The sequence below is a fragment of the Hydra vulgaris genome, chromosome 15 (genome assembly GCF_038396675.1).
Source record: "Hydra vulgaris chromosome 15, alternate assembly HydraT2T_AEP".
Taxonomy (NCBI): domain Eukaryota; kingdom Metazoa; phylum Cnidaria; class Hydrozoa; order Anthoathecata; family Hydridae; genus Hydra; species Hydra vulgaris.
The window spans coordinates 46,969,734-46,992,129 of NC_088934.1; the positions used below are offsets into that span (position 1 = coordinate 46,969,734).

Genomic DNA, 22,396 nt, shown 5'->3' on the forward strand with positions numbered 1-22,396 from the left:
ACAAATAAACTCTTTGACATCTTATGATTCAGTGAATATTATCTTTAGTTATTTGTCTGTCAGGTCAGGCAAGTCAATTTTAAAATAAGGTGTACTTTTTGAACAACAATTATCACAGAGAAATGCTTGTCTTTAAAGTTCATTTACTTGTTTACGCTTTTCAAGTTGATTAAAAGCGATAGTTATTTTTATCGTGTGTTTGTATTACCTGGATTATTACATTTGTTTTATACAAATAAAATAAAAATAGTTAGTAATAGGCTAAGTGAACTTTGCTTTTGTTGAAGTGAATTAGTTTTTTTTGCTGCAAAATTTTTTGCGATCTGGTAAATTTAAGTTAATTTGCCCCTTGCTTTTAGAAAGTTTGTGTGTTATTGTAGAAACTATATTGTTCATTATAAATAGAGCGCAAACAAGTATTTTTGTCTTTTCTTTTTTATTGTTTTAAAATCTATAATAGTGAAAATTTTTCTTAAGCTTATCATGTTTGTAGGACCTTAAGAAAAGAAATACTAAAAGTTATATTCAATTTTTTGTATTTATTGTGTTTAAACATTTAAATAGTTCCCAAAGGGTAAAAAAATGTGTAAAAAATTTTGATGAGTTTTTAGTGAAAATACATTTTCAAACACCCTGTGTCACAAAACAAACCTTTTGCAAGAGAAAAAAATATCTTATTACAAACTTAAAATATTGCGCACACTACCATTTCCAACATTTATATGTTTTTTTGTAAAATCAATAATGGTGGACAATTTTATTTATGATTATCATGTTTGTCTTAAAAATAGCAGCACTAAAAATTGTTTCTATATTATTTAACACTAAAAATTATTTCTATGTTATGTGTAAACATTTGAAAAGTGGAATTCTCATAGGTTAAAAAAAAGTAAAGAAACACAAAAACTTCCATGGAAAACCATTTAAAAAAAAACCCTTTGAATTTCAATTGGTATTTGGAACACCACAAGACAGGTTTTCCATGGATTTCTTATGGAAAAACCACAATCCATAGATTTATATATCCATATTTGATTTTCTAAAATCCTAAGGTATTTTAGTATATAATACAAACCTATTACGCACCATGCAAACCTATTACGCACGAGTTTTATCATATAACATATGTATGTTTTAATTTAAAATACTACCTGGGATGTGGTGGGGATCAAACTCAGAACCTCCCGCTTACAAAGCGAGAGCTCTACCACTACACCACTACCGCATTACCACTACACCACTACCCACTTGTTTTGTAACACTAAATAATATGCTGAAGTCAAACTGAAGTGTTTCAAGAGCATTATAGCTATTGGTTTTTAAAGAATTGAAAACATTTTTCATGATGTTTTGTTTATTGATCTCATTCCTTGATAGATCAAAAAAACTTAATGATATTAGTACATATATTATAATGCGCATATCAAACAATAGAGTTTGATTTTGCATATTCAGCCATCAGAATTAGGAAAAATGAGGTCGGCAATAATTTGCCAACCTTAATTTGTGAGTTTGGCATCAGGTTAGCAGAAAAAATGTAAAACAAAAGTTTGACTATAAAACATAGAAATGGTTGGCGATTGTTTTCTGACCTTAAACACTTCTTTGTTGGTAGTTAGGTTGGCATAGCCAAATGCCGACGTAATTAGTTAATCTATATATTGAAAATTTTCAAGTCAATGAAAGATAAATGCATCAAATGCAGTTAATCAAGTTAGTCAATTGCCAGTTAGTCAAATATCATGTTTCCAATAATACACATGAGTAAGTAATATACATTGTATAGTAACTAGTTGTATATTCTATTTTTCTATTTTTATAACTAAAATTCTATTTTTATAACTAAAAAAAAATACAGAAAAAAATTCAAAATCAAAATCAAGGATGCAGAATCCCAAAAGGACTCCAGCTTTATATCTTTATTTTTCCTCTTCTCTGATGTCCAGAAGCTCTAAATGTGTTGGTTGACTTATGATCTGCTATAAGAAAAAAAATCATGTAATTTTAATAATTTGGAACTTATTTTTTGTAAGCTTTGAGTTCTTGCCGCCATTATAACCCAAGGACTCCTGGTTCAAAAATTGATTATTCCTCTGTCCTAAAAGTCCTAATTTTTTTTCCAAAGGCAGTCCATAAGCTTCTTTATATATTTAGAGCTCCTAGATACCAAAACCTTGAAAAAATAATCTTTTTGTGACTTTCATATCTGGAGTTTTTTTGGGTTTCCTCATCTCTGATCAAAGTTAAAAAAAATCTTGTCAGTGCACGTGTTAAATCATTCAAAATTAGTTAATAAAATATTTATAATAATTATAATTATATAAATTATAATAACTTGACAGACTGCTAAAATCTTCATTAAAGCAAAAAAATAAAATTAGCTTAATTTTATTTTTAAATTAAGGTAATTTTATTTTTAAAGGTCTTAAGGTAAATTTACCTAGCAATAAAAATGAAAGGAATAAAGAGTAGTATCCTTGACTGTAATGGTGCCAGAACCTTGGGGAGATTTATAAACTAATCAAAAAAACATATAAAAAAATACTGAACATGACAAAAGCTGAGTTAATCTTTTTTGATCAGGCTCTTAATAAAGAATTATCCAGATAATGCGGAAAAACATATAATGGTCATATTTAGTTTTATATAGTTATTTATAGTTTTTAAAAATTAATGGTTATATATAGTTTTTAAAAATTACAAAGAATTTTCAGATGTTAAATGAAAAATCTTTTTCTTTTTTTTTTGTCTTTTAACTATAACTTATGTAAAATGGCCATTATTTACATATTGCAACCCTAAAAACCATAATTTTTAGCTATAAAGCATACCTATATTGTAAACTGCTTGTACTATACAATGTATGCTACCTTTTTTTTTACCTTTTGTATTCATTGTAAATTATAAAATACAAGTTTTAGAGTTTTTTTTGTGTCCATATGTCCTGCTTATATTGTTTTGGTTGAAAAAAATTACTAGATTTACCTTAGAACTTTTTTCACTCATTGAAATATCCAGTGATTAAAGTAGTTATTCATTTAAGTTTAGTTTATATGTACATTATTTATATAGAATAATCCATGAAACCATATTATATACCCATAAAGCATACTTATTTTTTTAGCTGAAATGGAAGGTTTAAGAATAAATATTGCTCAACTAAATGCAGTAATCCAAGATCATAAGCATGAAATAAATAATCTGCAGGGTTTGGTTCAAAATGAGCAAGAACAATGCAGGTTGCTAACAAATCAGATCGAAGAAGCAAATGAAAAGCTTTTTGTCTCAGATTCTACAATTAGTGCATTACAGATGCAAATACGAGAACTCAACCAGACAGAATCATTATCAAGAGCTCGTGCCCATCATGAAAGCATGTTAGCTTCTATGAGGGAGAAACACGAAGAAGAGATTTTATCATTAAAAGAAAAAGTAGATGATCTACAACAAAGTTTAGCATGGAAGGTTTGTGATTTTTTTAAAAATATTCTTAGTAAAAAGGTATTTTTATTTATTTATTTTTAATTTCCTTTAGCAATTAAAAAAAATAAAATTTCTAAGAATATTTTTAAATTTGGAAAATCTATTTGATAGTCTTGAAAAAGATTAATTTTTCAAAATTTTGACATTTCACCCCCTCTTCCCTCCGCTTCTTCCCCCTTCCTCCTCCTCCATCCCCCTAACTCCTCCCTCCTTCGATCCCCCTGGTGTTGTCGGCTCTGGTCCTTGATGCCTTTTTTGATCCACCAGCTTGTCCAATTGTATCTGAGGTAACAAAACTTACTAACATCTTTCCAACACTATTTGCTTCAATCAATTTTGTATGACTTCTCTGTATTCACCAAAAGTACACTCAAAACCAACAACATTAGTTGCATATTTAAAAATTATGGAAAAGTTTTTTCTTTGCTTGAAGTATACCATTGCATTTTAAGTCAATTTTAAGACAATAGAGATTTCTCTAACTTCTTTCTTCAAACCTCAATTTCACACCTTTTATGATACTGGCACTCACCTGCTACTTTACAGGGTGATCAACTAGTGTTAGGGATAATGTAACATGCTTGTAATTGACTAATTTTTTTTAGCAGTTACTCACCATTAAACCAACAATGGACCATCAAGAACTTTTATTGTTTTATTTTATTTTTTTATATTGTCTTATTATTAGCCACTTTTTTTCTGTGATTTTCAAGTGTAATATATAAGTATAAAATAATTTTTAATTTAATAAAAATATATAAAAAGTGTTAATATTTAAATGAAAAAACTTTAATAATAAAATAGTAAAAATTTGTTATTTAAAAATAATTTTTTTTTCAGAGTGAGGACCTTAATAGATACAAAGAGCTTTTGGATTCTAATTCCTCGGTAAGGATTATGATAAAAAAAACTCAAGAGAGGTTTTTTAGTCTCTAAAAAACCCTACTTGAGTTTTTTATTTTATTCATTTCCTTTTTTTTTTTCTTAAATTTGAATGTCCCATCCATTTGATTTCCTTTTTTTATTAAATTTAAATGTTTGCACCACATGGTTGAAAAAAACGTACTCATTAAAGTTTCTGCCAATAAAATAAAGTTTTTATTGTGTTTTTGAGCTCGACAAAATTTTTCATTGAACAGGTAATTTTTTTAATGCAAACCTTAAACATGGTGTAAAATAAAAATGGTTTAAATTCAAATTTTTTTAATTAGTTTTTTCTTTTCCCATGAAGTTACAAATATGCCATAGAGAATAAGTTGAAAATTTTTATAAATCCAAAAAACAAATTTTTTTAGACAGTAAAGTTCATTAAAGCATTGCGCATAAATGTTTATTATAAATTGAATTTTGATCCCATGTAATGAAACAAAAACTATTTATGTTTTGCAATTCACCCTTAATTTACTGTATTGTTATTATTTTCGTTATTTCTTGTTTTTTTGTTTTTTTATTATTGTATTCTTGTTAATTTTTTTTTATTTTTTATTGTTTGCTAATAATTATTAATAATAGAAACATACTATGGTAACTATGTATAATATTTATGCTCAATTTCGAGAAAAAGAAATAATAAAATATATATATATTTGATACAGTACATAGTAACAGATATAACTTTATATTAGGGTAGTGAAATCGGAATGCTGAGAAATCGTCTTTCTAATGAAGAAAAAAAAGTGACAAATCTAGAAAAAGATTTGGCTTTACTCACAAAGCATAATACTGATTTGGAAGAACAACTAAAAATGTTTGAAGTTGCTTTAAAAACAGATTCTACTTTTGGTTATTTATCTTCCACCCCTTATAATGCTGCAAATGCACATATGGGGAGAGACCAGGTTGATTATAAATCTCCTATTGCAAGGTAGATTTTCATCTGGAATGTATTTGTTATTGTTGTTGTTGTTGTTGTTTTTGTATAGTGTTGACAAACAGACTATGCAACACTATCCAAGCAGGTAAGTATATATACAGTCAAGTGCATGTGCATGTTTACAATTTGTGTGCAATTTTTACATATCATTGTGTTACAATCTTTATATATATATATATATATATATATATATATATATATATATATATATATATATATATATATATATATATATATATATATATATATATATATGTATATATATGTATATATACATATATACATATATTCTGGTGAAATGTGTGCATATATGTGTATATATATACATACATATATTATGATGTTAGTAATATATATATATATATATATATATATTCACACACAGTAGAATCCCACTAACTCAGACTCTGAAGGGGTATATATTTATTGTCCGACTTTGCGAATATCCGAATTAAACAAAGCTCTTGTTAAGTCGGACTTTTTGAAAATGTCCGACTTATTAAGATTTCGAGACTTATTGAATGTTCTTTAATGTATAAATATTATGTACATATATATAGAGCAATATAATCTTATGTGAAGTATGTATTTTTGTATATATAATATATACTATAAACAAAAAAAGTCCGCAATTGATGTTTCTTTCAGTGACTCACACAATTCTTTTTCAAACAGCTTTGAGGCATTCAAAGCTATTCTTCCGATTTCACCACTCTAAGTAAACATTGAAAAATCAACAAGGGTATCAATTACTTTACGAACTTCTTCAGTTGTTGGCTTTGTCACCGTTTCATCCGACGTTTCGTTTCCTTCTTCTTCTTGCATTTTCTCTCCAACTACCTTAATGATATCTTGAAAAATATATTTATATGTCATCACTCCTCCCATAACCGAAACGTCATCATCAATTGTTAACATATCTTGTAAGTAAAATCTTCCCGAATAAAATCCTCCTTATGCTGATATAACTGATCAATTGAATTATTTAATGCATGGAAGTATTCTTTATCTTTGTCTGGTACTCCTACTCCTTCTTTAAATCCTGCTTTGCAGAAGCAGTTAATAATAGTGGTTTCTGAAACTTCATTCCAAGAATGAACAAGCATTTTCATAGCATCAAGTATGGAGATTAAAGGCATTTGTTTTTCGTTATCAATAGCATTTATGATCTTGTTAATTAAATTAGTTCAATACTTAAACTTCAACAATCGAATGACTTCTTGATCCATCGGCTGCAAACCTGAAGTTGTGTTTGGGGAGGGGGTAGTAGAGTGTGACCGATTTAAGATTCTCAATATTTGGATGGGCAGTGCCATTATCAATAACCAATGCTACCTTACGGCCTTCTAATGCAAACTTTCTGTTGTTTTCTCTAACCCACTCCTCAAATAGTTCAGAAACGACATGGAGTGCTTCAAATTTCTTTAAAGCAACAGGGTTCGTTTGATTGGTTTAGTATTTTGTATTTTTCTGTTATAGTTCTACTTAATAGCTTTTTTTTAACAACCTTTGACATTTTTAGTAAATAAAACTTGATCAAAGTATAATAAATCGAAAATGTCAGTGAAAATGTTTAGTTCGTTGAATTATGTTTGACACAAAGGTAATTAATTTTCGAACGTTCTAAGTTTTGAATTTTGATTGATATTTTTGAATTTTTAATGTAATAGTTATTAACAAATAGAATTTAATCAAAGCTTAACTGAATAAAAAGACCTCCGTGAAAATGTTTAGCTATGTTTAATTATATTTGACGCAAAAGTATTTTATTTTCGAGCGTTTAATGTTTGGAATTTTTATTGAAGTATTGAAAGTTTTATTATTATATGCACTTATATGCAATTCAAAATAAAAGTCCTAGTTAAGCAAAATTTTTTGGTGAAGGGACCTCAAAAAACAGTTCGAGTTAGTGAATGGTCCGACTTAACCAGCGTATGACTTTAGCGGATAATTTTACTGTAAGTTGATAGAGAATGTTCCAGGGGAATTGAAATTCCGCCCAGCTTAGTAAAAATCTGACTTATCCAGGGTCCGAGTTAATGGGATTTAACTGTGTATGTGTGTATATATATCACTTATAATTCATCAATAAAGACTCAAAAAAATAAAAAAAACATGAGGGAATTGCTACATCTACTTTATAGACCAGAGTTTGCTTAGTCTTTTTTCTTATCCTTATACCATATGAGTTTTTCAGAAAAAGAAGAAAAAAAGGAAGAATAATAAATAATACTCAAAAATTTTTTAAAATAAAAAATGTATCATTAAAATAAGTAAATGTAAACAAAGTAAAACAATTTTTCAGCATTTTTTTTTTTTTTTTTTTTTTTGTGCATTAATTAAAAGTTTTCAAGCTAAAAAAATGAATGTTATTTTTCTGACTGAAAAACATATTTAAATTTTTTGTTTTGTTATTTGTCTAAACCCAAATAAGTTGCAGCATTTAAAACCATGTTTTTTTATAAAAGTTTTATTTATATTTTTTATATTTAAATTAGTTGATCTAATTAGTCAATCATTGCGTAATGCATTACAAATTACTTACTAATTAAAAGCCTTATTACCTCTCATCAATTTGGTTTTTTAAAGCTTAGGTCCAACTGTACACAGGTGTTGACAACCTTAAATGAGTGGAACACTGCTGCTAATAGCAAAAAGATAGTTGATATTGTATATATAGACTTTGAGAAAGTCTTGAAAGTTTTTTATTCTGTGACTCAAATAATAATTTAACAAATTGTTCTCAATGTATCTGTGTTGGTAACTTGTATTCAAACAAAATTCTTGTAAAGAAGGACAGAAAATTCCCTCGAGGGACTGTTTTATGACCCTTTGTTTTTAGTTTTTATAAGAGATGTAACTTTATGTATTGATGGTGATTGCAACATTAAGTTGTTTGCTGGTGACAACTAGTAATATCAAGCAAGCAATGATGGAAACAACATACACCTTATCAATACCTTAAAAATTATTTTCAGAATGGTGAATAATTTTCATCTACTCTATAGAAATAGTTCTTTACCATTAAGTTCATACTCAATGAACATTGATACACCTGTTGAATCCATTAATTCAATTCAAGATATCAGTATAATCTAGGCTTGAACAGGAAGGCGTGCAATTTCACGCGATAGTATGATCACACAAACAGTTTTTATTTTTAAATCATTTTGAAAGCTTGACCGCGGCTGTTAAAATGCTTTGTTTACATTTTAAAAATGCGCCAAAAAAAAAAGTATCTAAGCTATGAGGAAACTTAAAAAAAAACTTACATGATTATTTTATATTTAACTTATTATTTTATATTTAATATATATACATATATATTAATATACCTATATAATATATTTATTTTTTTAATTTATAAAGTTATGCATATTTTATGATTATAAACGCTTATAAACTAATTCTATAATTTATTCTATAAACGTCGTTCATAGAAAATGTAAACGTTTTTCGTTAACGTATTTCTCACAAAAGAAGCAATTTAGTTATTTTTTCTTTTGTTTTTACTACGAAGAAATGTTAAGAATCTTTTTTTGTTAAATGCGCGTATTTATTAAACAATCATTAGAAGGAATTTGTTACTTTTTTTAAAAGAGTTTCGTATAATATTATAAAAACATTAGCAACGATAAAAGTTTAAAAGTTCCAAACGTAATTATAAACTTAATTTAGCGTTATAGTTTATTATTTATTTTAGTCAAGTATTTTTTCGGTTTTTTTATTTTAGTTTCAGTTAAGTTTTTTTTATTTTTCATTATTTTCTTCTACGAAGATTTCTTTTCTTTTTTCAAAATAAATTTTGTTTAAGTTTATTTATTTAAGATAAAAGTTTCTTAAGTTAAGATAAAAGTTTTTTGGCGCATTTTTAAAATGAAAACAAACTAATGTAAATGTAAACAAAGTCTTAACAGCCGCGGTCAATTTTTCAAAATGATTTAAAAACAACAAATATTTGCGTGGTCATTTTCGCACTCCAAATCGCACGCCTTCCTGTCCAAGCCTGGTATAATCGTATCTTCGGATATAAAGTTTTCTAATCATTGTTCTTTCATTGCAAGCAATTCTTGTACTTTAAAAATCCTTCATCAGTAACAATTCCCAGCTTCCGATTAAACCCTATAAAGTTTATGTTTGACCTATTATACAATCTTGTACCTCTGTGTGAAATCCTCATCTTTTAAAAGATATATGTCGGTTAGAAAAGATTCAGAAATCTTTTACTAGAAGTGTCTGTAAAAGATTTCGCATTCCTTATAAGGATTATTCTTCAAGACTCAATTTTTCAATCTAGAATCTCTTGAATGCTGTAGAATAACATTTGATCTTGTAATGACCTATAAAATTATACACAACTTTGTTGATCTACATTATTCTGATTTTTTAAGTTTGCTTGTTCTTACTACCAAACAAGATGTCATGCCCCAAAAACTTATTTCACGTATCAAATGTAAAAATGATACTCAAAGATTTTTCTATCGTGAAAAAATTATCAAGATATAGAATTCTCTACCTAATTATATTGTTTACTCGTCCACTTTGTCTTTGTTCAAATCAAATCCAAATTTACTCCAACACTCGTTTTAAAAGTTCATTAATTATAACTTACTCTAGTTTCATAATGAATTATATGGAAAAAAATTGCATTAATATAAGATAGAATCAGGAAGACTTGCAAATTTCAAATTTTACACATTATAGTTTTATGGTCTAACAAAGGTACTCCTGCTTAAAGCAATTGAGTTTTCTAAAAAAAATCGAAAAATGTGTGTATGTACGTATTTATGTATGCGTGTATGTGTGTATGTATTTATGATTTAAATGTTTCTATTGTAACTAAAATTATCAAATTTTATGGTTTCATGATTTTTTTTAATTATAATTTTTTATCAAACTTTTTTATTAAAATTACAAATTTAATTAATGTTTTTAGAGATATAAAAAGATTAAATATCAAGTCAAATGATGACAGTAATGTTCGAAATGAACTAATCAAGGCATTAAATTCTAATCGTGAAAAGCGGCAAGAAATTAAAATGCTTTATGATGAAATAGCTTCACTCAAGTTAAAATTGGATAAAAATAGTAATACATCAAAAGAACATGAGTTTGCTTGCAAAGCTATAAATAGATCATTAGAATTACTAGCTGATCCTAAGCTATGTGAAACTTGTAAATGTTTACAAAACGATTTGGATGCTCAAAGTAAAGAATTTCAAGCCATTGTCATTGAATTCAATAAAAAGTTGGAGTCTTTAGAAAAAGAAAATTTAGAACTAAAAAAAAACATGGTTGAAATGGTCAAAAACTTTGACAAAGATAAAATAAGTTGTCTTGAAAAACAAAACAATACTTTAATGCAGTTAGTTAACGATGCTAAGGAAAATTTAAAAAAAGAACTTTTAGATGCACATCAACAAAAAGTATTGTCTTTAAGTAAAGAAATTGATCGCTTGAATGGAGAGCTATTATTTACCCAAGAGGAGTATAACAAACTGTGTGATGATGTGAAATCTGTTGAAAACCATTTAGCAGAAGAATTTAGTAGAGAAAAAGAACTTGCGTTACTTGAGTTAGAAAATAAGTTACAAAATGAGCACCAAGAAAATTTTTTGCAATTGAAGGATAAACTAAATAGTCAGCATATGGAAAATATTGAAGCATCAAAAGTAAAATGGCTTGAAGAGCACAAGAAAGAGCAAGAGATACTTATTCAAAATGCAGTTTCATCATCAAAGGTTGACTTTTTAAATGATTATAAAAATCAATTAGCTATCGAAATTAATAAAGCAGTTGATGTAGCAAGAAATGAATGGCTGATGAATCAGCATTCAGAAACAGATGCATTGATCAAACAATTAAAAGATGAATGGACCTCGGAACAACAGGCAAGCGTTTTTTACATATATATTTTTGCTTTTTTTTTTTTATAACAGTGTACTTATATAATTATATATTGACTCAAATTAATGTAAAAACATCTAATAAAGAATTGTTCAAAATTTTTTTACTGCTACCTTCTTGAATCTGTTTTCAGAAAGAGGGTGTTTTATTAGTGCATATGCTTTATGCAGCATTTTGTAATTATTTTTTCTTTTACATAATATATTGCAATATTATTTGTTTAGGATTTTAAAATAACTTAAGTAAATAAACTTAAGTTATTGTTATAATTTTACATTGTGTAAAAAAAAGCTTCATTACTATAACCATTTTACTTTTGTGAAAAAAATTACTGCTTGATTATTTACCTGATTTGTTGCTTGACTATTTACCTGTTTTGCTGCTTGACCCTTTACCTGTCCATGTAAAATCTTGAGCTCTTTTTACAGTGTTTACGCCTAAGGGGCGACACATACACATGTGAATAGGAAAAGACTTTTTTTCATCATTTTAAAAAACCCTTTAGCTCTGCTCTCTGTCTGAAAGTCTGTTGTCCAATGGTTCAATATGTCATAAATACACCATAATTTTCTAAAGCAATTTTTATTTTTTTATACTTGTGATCAATCTACTAAGTTCTCCAAGATTTTGGAACACTATTACCCCAAGATTTGTTTTATATTTTTGGGAATGAAATAATGCTTTCTTGTCATTAAGACGTACTGTATCAAATTTTTTTAACACATACTTGCATATATCTTGCACAAGTATTAGTCAACTTTTCTTGAGTAAGAGGAAGCTAAAATACATGATTACTGTAATGTTTGTTGATAAAAATTTATTTTTTGATGATATAGTCATTTTTATACTGTTTGATTAATTATAAATCCCGCAATAATGTTAAGTGGTTGAAACATATCACACAATTTTTTCAAGTTTACTTTTCTGCTTATATTTTACATTTTTGCATATTTTCTTTTATTTGAGTAAAATCCGGCTTTAAAATTTTTATTTTTATGTTTAAATTTAAAATTTAGTTGATAAACATTGGTTTCAAATATTTAGAAACCAATGGTTTCTAAATTTTTGAAAAATTTTTTGATGTAGGAATGATTACACATAAATTTCTTTGCAATTTTTCTTGTTGAAGTTTCAGATCAGATGTTTAAGAAATCTTTTAGACAATTGATGCTATCAAACAATGATTTTTAGACAATAGATGCTATTTTCTAACTACTATTAGCATTTATAATTTGTGTTTTCTGCCTGATCCAGGCTTACAAAATATTGGTTCATTGTACTTCCAGTTTTCTACATAGCATTAGTTGTTGATAAGAGACATCAAACAATGAGTTTGATCAATGCAAATTAGTTGTACTCTCGTTGATTGTGATAAATTTGTGTCAGCATTTATTTAAAATAACATTAATAACGCATGTCTGCGACAAAAATTGTTTTAAATTTAATAAGTGATTTTTATAATATTTTCAATGCTGATTTCGGGAAAAATAGTGAAAAAGTTCCATCAAGTACAGTTATTTCACAAACGGCTTGTCTAGTTTTAGCTTTTTCAATATTTTTTATAAATAGTTCAGTATTCTAGTAAGTTTGAATTTTGGTTTTTAAGATCTCCATAAACTGTTATTGAGCCTAAAGTACAACTTGTTTTATGGACAATGGCTATCAGAGGATGTATAAACTCACCAGATTGCTTCTGCTACATTTGTAGTAACTACACCATTAAAAAGTCACAAAGAAAAATCTCAGATTTTGTTGAAAAGGTCTATTTTGCCTATTTTGGTATAAAGCTAAGCGATCAAGATAAGTCTTGGGCTCCACACAAAGTTTGTTCAAAATGTGTTGAAGTCAGAGGCAATGGTTTCAAGGTAAAAAGCATTTCTTACATTATGGAATACCAATGGTTCGGAGGGAGTCCAGAAATCATAGTGATGACTGTTATTTTTGTTCTTGCAACGTACAAGGTTTCAATTTGAAAAACAAAAAGGATTAATGACAGTGATTGCTATGATCCTGGCACAACCGATCCCATTCCATTCACACAATCTGAACTGAACAATTTAGTTAGAAACCTAGGTCTTCCCAAAGACTCGACAGAAGTTTTGGGATCTGGATTGAAAGATAAATATATGTTGGCTCCGGGTACATCCTTTTTTTGGTATCGATCAAGGGAGAAGGAATTCGTATCTTTCTTCTCTCAAGAAGGTGACCTTGTATTTTGCAGTGATTTTCCTGGACTTATGGCATGTTTTAAAATAGAATATGCCCCTGTGAGTGCAGACTTTATTGTTTCATCAAAAAAAAGCCTTAAAGCAGTACTTCTGCACTATGGCAATAAGTATGCTTCTATGCCAGTTGGACACTCGGTGCACTTAAAAGAATGTTACTAAAACCTTGAACTGGTTTTAAACAAGCTCAGCTACTCAGACCACAAATAGGCACTGTGCAGGGATTAAGTTATTTAGTGCTGCTTGGTTAACAAAGTGGCTATACAAAGTTCCCTTGCTTTCTCTGTGAATGGGACAGTCGAGACAGAAAGCAGCACTACATAAAAAAAAGTTTGGCCCTTGAGAAAAACCTTAGAAGTAGGGATTAAAAATGTTGAGAGAAAAAGCCTTGTGGATCCCAAAAAAGGTGTTACTTCCACCACTTCAAATTAAGTTGGAGCTGATGAAACAGTTTGTTAAGTCATTGCCAAAAGAAGAGGAGACTTTCAAATAAATTTGTGGGCAGTTTCCTGGTTTATCCGAGGCAAAGCTAAAGGAAGGAATCTATGTCGGACCAGACATTAGAAAACTTATGAGAGATCCTAATTTTGTGGACAGTGGAAAATGGAAACAAAAGAAAAGGCAACATGGACATCCTTTAAATTAGTTGTTACAGGTTTCTTAGGAAACAACAAAGATCCAAACTACAAGACCATTGTCACAGACATGCTCGACAACTTTAAAAAGCTGGGCTGTAACATTAGCATTAAAGTTCATTTTCTCCATTCACATCTTAATTACTTCCCTGCAAACCTTGGTGATATAAGTGAAGAGCAAGGCAAAAGATTTCAGCAAGACATCAAGGAAATGGAAAGAAGATATCAGGGAAGATGGAATGTTAACATTATTGCGGACTACTACTGGATGTTGAAGAGAGATGATCCTGAACGAGTCCACAGCCGGAAAAGCAATAAAAGAAGCTTCAACAGAAAGCAAAAATGTTATTATAAGGACTTATAAGCTGAAAGAGAAATGTAAGTGTTCTTGAAATATAGTTTAGAAGATGATTTATATATAAAATAAAATTCTATAGCGTTTGAAAAATGTGAAAAATTGGTTGAACTTTGTTATTTTACCCAAAAATAGTCCCTTTTTTGTGAGAAAATCTGACGTGATAAAAAAAAAAGGATTACATTTTCGAAATTAGCGCTGAGAAATACATAAAAAACAGTTATCAAATTTCAAACAACTTTTTAAAAATATTTTTGTGCAGACCTGTGTAATTATATTTAAATAATAGTTATATTTATATAAATATTTTTAACCAATTGATAAACATCTATTATAAATGAAACGCTTTGCTCATTAGTAAGAATAATATACAGGTTTTGAATCAAATACCATTCAATTGTAAAGCAGTTTTATCATGTGTTTTATAATTACATGTTTTATTCTTAAAACTTGGTTTAGTTTTATACTTCAAAACTTGGTTTAGTTTTATTCTTAACAGGGTTGCATGGTTTTAACCAAATGGTTTAAACCATTGGTTTAAACCACGGTTTAAACCAATTTAAAAAATGTTGGTTTAAACCAAATTAATGTTTTTTTAAAAAGACTTGAACTTACAACAGGAAACTAAAAGAGGGTTATGTTCACAAATAAAACTAATCTTCAATATAGATGATTTTTTTTGAAAAACTCATGAGTTTTGTTTTTGTTTTTTCATAGAATAGAGTCCTCAGTGTTATTATAGAACAGAGCAGTAATAAATTAGTAATAACACTTATTTATCTGTTTACTTCGACAGGCTGTTTCTCCTTCAATAGGTTCATCAAGAAGCATTGCTTCCTGATGAACTTATTTCATCAGGAAGTTTTCTTAACTATATATATATATATATATATATATATATATATATATATATATATATATATATATATATATATATATATATATATATATATATATATATATATATATATATATATAGATTTATATGTTTAGCAAAAGTATAAGTAGTATAACATAATTTATTGATACCACAAAAATGTCTCAAAAAACTGGGCGCAAATGTGATATGATTTGGTTAAAATATACACAAGTGACTGTTCCGGAGAGAAAGGGGTGTGGAGCAGTTTGTAATGCGTGTAGGAAAAAATGGAAGGTCAAATTCAAAGGATGCATGAACATATAAAAAAGTGCAAGCAATCACAACCCCATGAAATTATGGATTCAATTGAAGATCAACAACTTCTTGAAGGTAATTAAATGACAGCATTGTCATTTTAAACTTTATACTTTCCCTAAATTGTAAACATATATATTTAGAATAATTCTATAAACTGCAATTTCATTTTAAAGGTAACTCACCATCAACATCACAACAACAAATGAAAAGGTTTCAGCCCAATTCAACATCAGCTGATAAATATTTGAAAATTGATAAGTTTTTCACACGAACAAGCCTCAAAGAGAAAGATTTATTTGATCTGCAACTTGGTAGATTTATATACAGTACAAACTCTAGCTTCAGAACAGTTGAACACAAAGAATTTAAAAAATTTATCAATATGCTTCATCCAGGATACACTCTACCTAATAGAACTCAAATTGGAGGAGAAATATTAGATAGAGTTTACACAGAAGAAATTGAAAAATGTAATGTATTGAATGGGAAAATTGTCTTTAGATGGCTGGAGTAATGTACATAATGAACCTATAGTTTGTATCTCTGTAATTACAGATAAAATTAACATTTTAGTAGAATAAAATCAACACTTCTGGTCATTCACATACTGGTGAATATCTTACACAATTAGCAAGAGAAGCAATAGATTCTGTAAGACGTAAATTTGGATGCACAGTAAAAAGCTTTGTGACTGACAATGCAGCTAATATGAAATCAATGAGACAAGAAATGTCATCTGAAAAAGATATTATCATAACTTATGGGTGTGCTGCTCATATACTAAATCTTTTAGCAAATGATCTTAACATTGAAAATGTGAACAAGCATGTTACACAAATAATAAAATATATAAGAAGTAATTATTATGCTGGAGCAATTTATAAATTAGGTGGAGGAACAAAATTGCCACTTCCTACTGAAACTCACTGGAATTCTGTATGTGATTCACTTGAAAAATATGTCAACAACTGGAGCATCATTTTCACAATGTTTGAAAAAAATAAAGACTTGGATCCGATGATTGGTAAAAAAAGTAAGGGATATACAGATATAGCGAAACGCAGAGGATTTATTAATAATATTAAAACCAATTGCAGTAGCTCTAGATAAATTGCAAAGTGATCAAACAAAAATAAGTGACACTGTTAAAATTTTTAAAGATTTGATGAACAGTTTATCATTTTTATCCAACGAAAAAAAAAAAATTGAATCTAGATACCTTCAGACTGTTAGTGATGCTCATTTACTGGCAAACACACTAGATCCTAGATATTTTGGATAAAAACTTTCTGAAAATGAAAATGAAGCTGCCATGAATTTCGCAGATAAAGAGTTCAAGAATTTGTTACCAATAATTTTCAAATTAAAAGCCAAATCTGCTCCATTCGATAAAAGCTATTTGTATAGTGAATCTGTTTTAAAAAATGTATCACCAATAGAATGGTGGAAATCTCTAAAAATTGTGGATTGTAACATATTGAAGGTTTATTAAATGCACCAGCTTCTAGTGCTGGAATCGAAAGAATTTTTTCAATTATTGGCCTTGTTCATTCTAAGTTAAGAAACCAATTGGGGGTAGAAAAAGCAGCAAAGCTTGTATTTATATATAGAACAATAAATAATGATGTATTGAATAATTTTGGTGAAATATAATAGTAATATTGATAAAGAATATAGTTTACTCAAATAAAATGTGTTGTGCTTTTTTTTTAATTTTAAAGGATAACTAAATACAACATTTTTTAATAAAAACCTAATTTAAACCAAAAAAACCATGGTTTTTTTGGTTTTTTTAAAAAAACCTATGGTTTTTGGTTTTTTTCAAAAAAAAAACGGTTTTTTTGCAACCCTGATTCTTAAAAACTTGGTTTATTTTATACTCAAAAACTTGGTTTATTTTATACTTAAAATCTTGGTTTAGTTTTATTCTTAAAAACTTGGTTTATTTTATACTCAAAAACTTGGTTTGGTTTTATACTTAAAAACTTGGTGTATTATATTTCATTATTGTAATACTTTCACACTCTATAAAATGAATATGATTTCAAAATAATTGGATAAAAGATTGATGCCAATCTTTTATCCAATCATTTGACAAGATGACAAAAAATCACATTTAAAAAACTATCAAATAAATAATATACTTGCATTTTTAATTAAACAATTTGATGTCCAGCAAGAAAAATTTAATATAAATTATTATATGCTTTATAGATAGATGTTTCAAAATAGATTAGCTTGTTTCAATTAAGAGGTTGTTCAGATTTATGCAATTTTCCACTTTTTTATTTAACATTTGATAAGATTTGTTGTTTCAACTTTACTTCATTAGTTTTACTTTAACTTAATAATATCATCAAAACAATCTAAGAAGAAATAATAAATTGAGTATCTAATAGTAACAATTTAATACCATATTATTGTTTTATTTTATTCACAATCAGTTAAATACAATACATTTCCAAATAGGAACCACAGATATCAATTTTCAGCAGGCATAAAATGTTAGATAGTTAAAAATAAAGTACTTAAGTGCTTGTTAGATAGTTTAAAATAGCTGTTGCTAGATAGTTAAAAATAAAGTACTTAAGTGCTTGTTAGATAGGTTAAAATAGCTGTTGTTAGATAGTTAAAAATAAAGTACTTGAGTGCTTGTTAGATAATTTAAAATAGCTGTTGTTAGACTTCTAGGAGTTTGGAAACAAGCTGTATAAGAATTTTGCAATTGAAGTCAAAGGGATTACATGTCTAACAATTGATCTGCAACCTTAGATGTTAAACTATAAAAAATTTAATATATATTTTCAAAATCTTTAATATGTATACAATTTTCATATTTTCAGGATGTTATTCATATTATTCATTTTAGTTATTTCATTTATGTTTTTAGGGTGTTATTCAGGCTAAACTAAATTCTGCAAAAGTAGATTGGGATCTTAGTAAAAGAAATGAGTTCAACACCATGCTAAAAAATCACCAAACAGAAGTTAAAAAGCTACAAGAGGTAAAATTATTTCCCAATTTTTTGAAAATGATTATTAATGATTAAATATATGACAAAAAATATTAAATTTAAATGATTAAATTTATGTTAGTTATTTCTTTTTTTAAAATTTTGATGTTATGTTATAATTTTTGACTGTACTTTTTTTAAAAAAATACTTTAATTTGTAAGTAAAAAAGAAATTTTGGTCTATTCAATCCTGAAATGGCATTCTATAACTGCTGAAAAAGGGAGTTGTTGTATTGTATTTGATGAAAGTTTCCCTTACTTTGTAATAATCTTTGTTGTTGAGGTACTTGTATTTGTATGTAGCTGTCTACAGGTGAAGCTGCTGCGGTGTTACCATAATCATAATGGTCATTACTTTTACCTAACCACAGCTTGTGTTGCCTTCTTGTTTAGATGTTCTTTCTAGTGTTGTTGCAGAACTAATCAATGATTGAGTTACACTAACATGAGAAGTTGGTTTGACCCTATTTAACTTAAAATTTTGGTGTGACCCTGCAGCTAGCACTGCAACACCCTAATACTACTTATAGTGATGTTCAAAATAAAAATTTTAAATAGAAAAAACATTAGTATGAAATTAGTCAATCAAGACCAATTGATTTCAATTTATTATGATCAGTTATATTTATTATAATAAAAAGTATCACACAGAAAACAATATCATAATTTTTGAAGTAATAAGACAATATCAATAAAAGATTCCCAATATTTTGTAGAACAACAATAAATATTCCCAATATAGCAAAAAGGCAGTAAAAAATATATTCGTGGCTAACACCCTGTGTATATATAGTTATACAGTTTTCATATAGTTAACATATGTTATTGCATTTTATTAATAAAAAAACAATTATAAATATCAATGAAAAAGCTTTTTTTTAGAATTTAGATTTGGCGAATAAAGAAATTCTATATCTAAAATCACGACTTTTATCAACAGAAAATGTTTTAGAATCTTTTCAAGCAGATTTTAAAAAACACAATGTCATAGAAGCACTGAAACCCAATGGTGATAATGTAAAAAATAGTGAAATTAACTCAAATATGGCTGATATGAAGTCAGCTGTTGACAAAAGTCAATCATCTGTACTTTTAGATGAAATTCTTCAAAGTAATGTTCACAATGGTGGCATTCAAAATCAAGGTGATGCTTGGAAAGAAAAAGAGATATCTTGGAAGAAGAGAGAAGAAGAATTAACTCTTTTAATCAAAGAAATGCAAGAGCAAGGTGCTTTATTGAAGAATGGCTTAACTCAAAATGCACTAGGGAAATCACATGTAGATGTATTAGAAGAAAGAGAAGGTCAACAAACATTACCTGCACTAGAAGAAAAACTAAGTACAATAATAAGATCAAAAGAAAAAGTTTGGAATATAAAGGAAACTAACTACAAAAAAGATATTAATAGTATTGCAGAAGAATTGAAAAACATGAAAAGTGTGATTATTGATAAAGATCAACAGATATTTAGTTTGCGTAAAGATTTCCTTGATTTAAAAGAATCAGGTGATAAAAAAGTCTATCAATATCAAAAACAATTGTCAGATTTTAAAAATGTGATAAAGAAGTTAGAAGAGCAACTAATGCTTGAAAAAGAAATAGCAAAGGAAGAATTTGATAGTCTTCAAGCAACAATTGAGGGAAAAATTCATTCTGCTGTTTTGGCTGAAAAGGTGGGTCTATTATTTATGTTTTGTTTTAATATGTCAAATTAAAATAAAAATGTCAAATTATTTTATAATCTTAATGAAATGAAAATATTTTTAATACTAATTACCAAGTTCACCTTTTTCATTTTACTAAATTATCAGAAAAAACATCAACATGAGTTAGATAAATTTCGAGATGAACAGTTAAAAACAGAGAGCTTTCTCTTAAAAGAACGTTTGCTCAACGAAGTTCAAAATCAGTCAGATAAAGAAATAAAAGATATTGAGACAGTTAAAGCAGAATACAATGTTATAATCAAAAATTTAAAGCAAGGGTTTCGTGAAAAGTTAGAAAAAATTAGTGAAATGAAAAAAAAGTGGCTTGCTGAAGAAGAAGAAAAAAGATCAATACTAGAGGTATCTATAACTACAATTAATAGTTGCAAATATTTTTATGCTATGTTTTATCAATTGTTATTCAATTGTAAATAATTCTGATTTTTTTTTTTTTTTTTTAGTTTATTAATTAAAATAGCTGATAGTTATTAGCTATAATAAAATATGAAATCTAAATTTGAAATATAAAATTTATTGATGTAACATGTAAAGTTAATGTTTGTTACATTTTATCTTTAAAATTGAATAGTTTGCAACTTAATTACAATTAACATAAAAAAAAAATTGTTGATTTTTTGTCAATGCAACAACATGGAATGGTCAACTAATCGTTACATTTGAATTTTATTTTCATCCAAAAAGTTTTGGAACATTTGAAACAAAATAAAAATTTTGATTACTTACGTTGATGATCATTTAAAAAATTGCATGCAGTTTTGTAAACTCAATCGAAATATTGTAAGGTCTTGAATGTTTAGTAATTGTGCTACCAGGCAACAGTAGTAAACAATGTTAATTATTCTTTGTTTCAATGTGCTGACAGTTGTTACTACAAATTAACTTGTAATACAATAAAAGTTTTCTTCACATTGGTTTTTTATGACGCCATCAATGAATAAGAAAAGTATTTTTTGTGAACCTGTTTTTTTTTGTGTGAACAAGCAATTTTAGACCCATTTTTCAAGCATAAATTTAGGCAAAATAGATTTTTTCATATTACTTAAATCATAGGTTAAATCATTTAAAAGATAATTTAAAGCTAAATAAAATATTCTTTATGCAAAGTTTTCAAAGTGTATGAATTATATTAGGTTGGTGCAAAAGTCAAATTTCATACACATTTCATAAGAAAATACTGACACTATGTATAGTACTTTAAAAGTAATGTTTTTGTATACATTAAAATTTTTTTATTCAAATATTATATTTGGATCTTGAGGATCAGGAATGGTCAGGTAGGACTCAGGAACTTGAGACAAGTTAGAATCACGACAAAGATCTCTACAAAAGAATGAACAACCACGAATTAATCATACACCTATTTTTAAGCATTTACATGAAATGATAAAGGTTCAAAATATTGATTAATGGGTTTGGCATGATTTGTCCAAAAATAAAAAAATGCAGCATATGACAAATAAAATAACGAAATGCAGTATAAACCTGTATTTCTCTTTCTGGTAAGGTAAAAATAAAAAAGCATCTTTCCAGTGATGAAAAGTGGATTTGTTATGAAAATGCAAAAAACAGTAGTCAAGTACTTGTAATGCTTTGCATTTGATGGGATATCAAACAATATACTATGAACTCTGAAATCAGAGCAAACTATTTATGCTGATTAAGGTGTTTGCTACAATTGATTGAATGAAAACATTTTAGAAAATAGGGTCTAGACCAGGTCATGGAAACTGTAAAGTCATTGCTATATAAAAATGTTCAGACCCATTTTTTTATGAGAACAAAGGAAATCATTAACGATCTAGGTTAAGAGGACTTGCTGGACTATGCATATAATTGCGTATAATAAGTTGAATGGTCATAGATAACCAAGGAAATTATTTTAATGACAAATTTTTTTTTTGTTTGTTTTTTTATATGTTAAATAAGAACTTTTGCGAAAAAAAATTATTTACTTTTGCACAAGATGCTCAAAGTGGAAATTATGAAACCTTTTTTTTCAA

The 22,396-nt window shown here is 27.4% G+C and overlaps 1 protein-coding gene across 1 annotated transcript in view; it reads left to right on the forward strand.

The window, feature by feature from the left end:
* LOC100200745 (centrosomal protein of 152 kDa) overlaps positions 1-22,396 on the forward strand; it is a 48,046-nt gene that overhangs the window by 21,963 nt on the left and 3,687 nt on the right. The window contains exons 5-11 of the mRNA XM_065820094.1: positions 3,125-3,465; positions 4,324-4,371; positions 5,109-5,347; positions 10,293-11,247; positions 18,546-18,659; positions 19,551-20,342; positions 20,481-20,735. Of these exons, the coding sequence (XP_065676166.1) occupies positions 3,125-3,465; positions 4,324-4,371; positions 5,109-5,347; positions 10,293-11,247; positions 18,546-18,659; positions 19,551-20,342; positions 20,481-20,735 (2,744 nt within the window). The remainder of the gene's footprint in view (positions 1-3,124; positions 3,466-4,323; positions 4,372-5,108; positions 5,348-10,292; positions 11,248-18,545; positions 18,660-19,550; positions 20,343-20,480; positions 20,736-22,396) is intronic.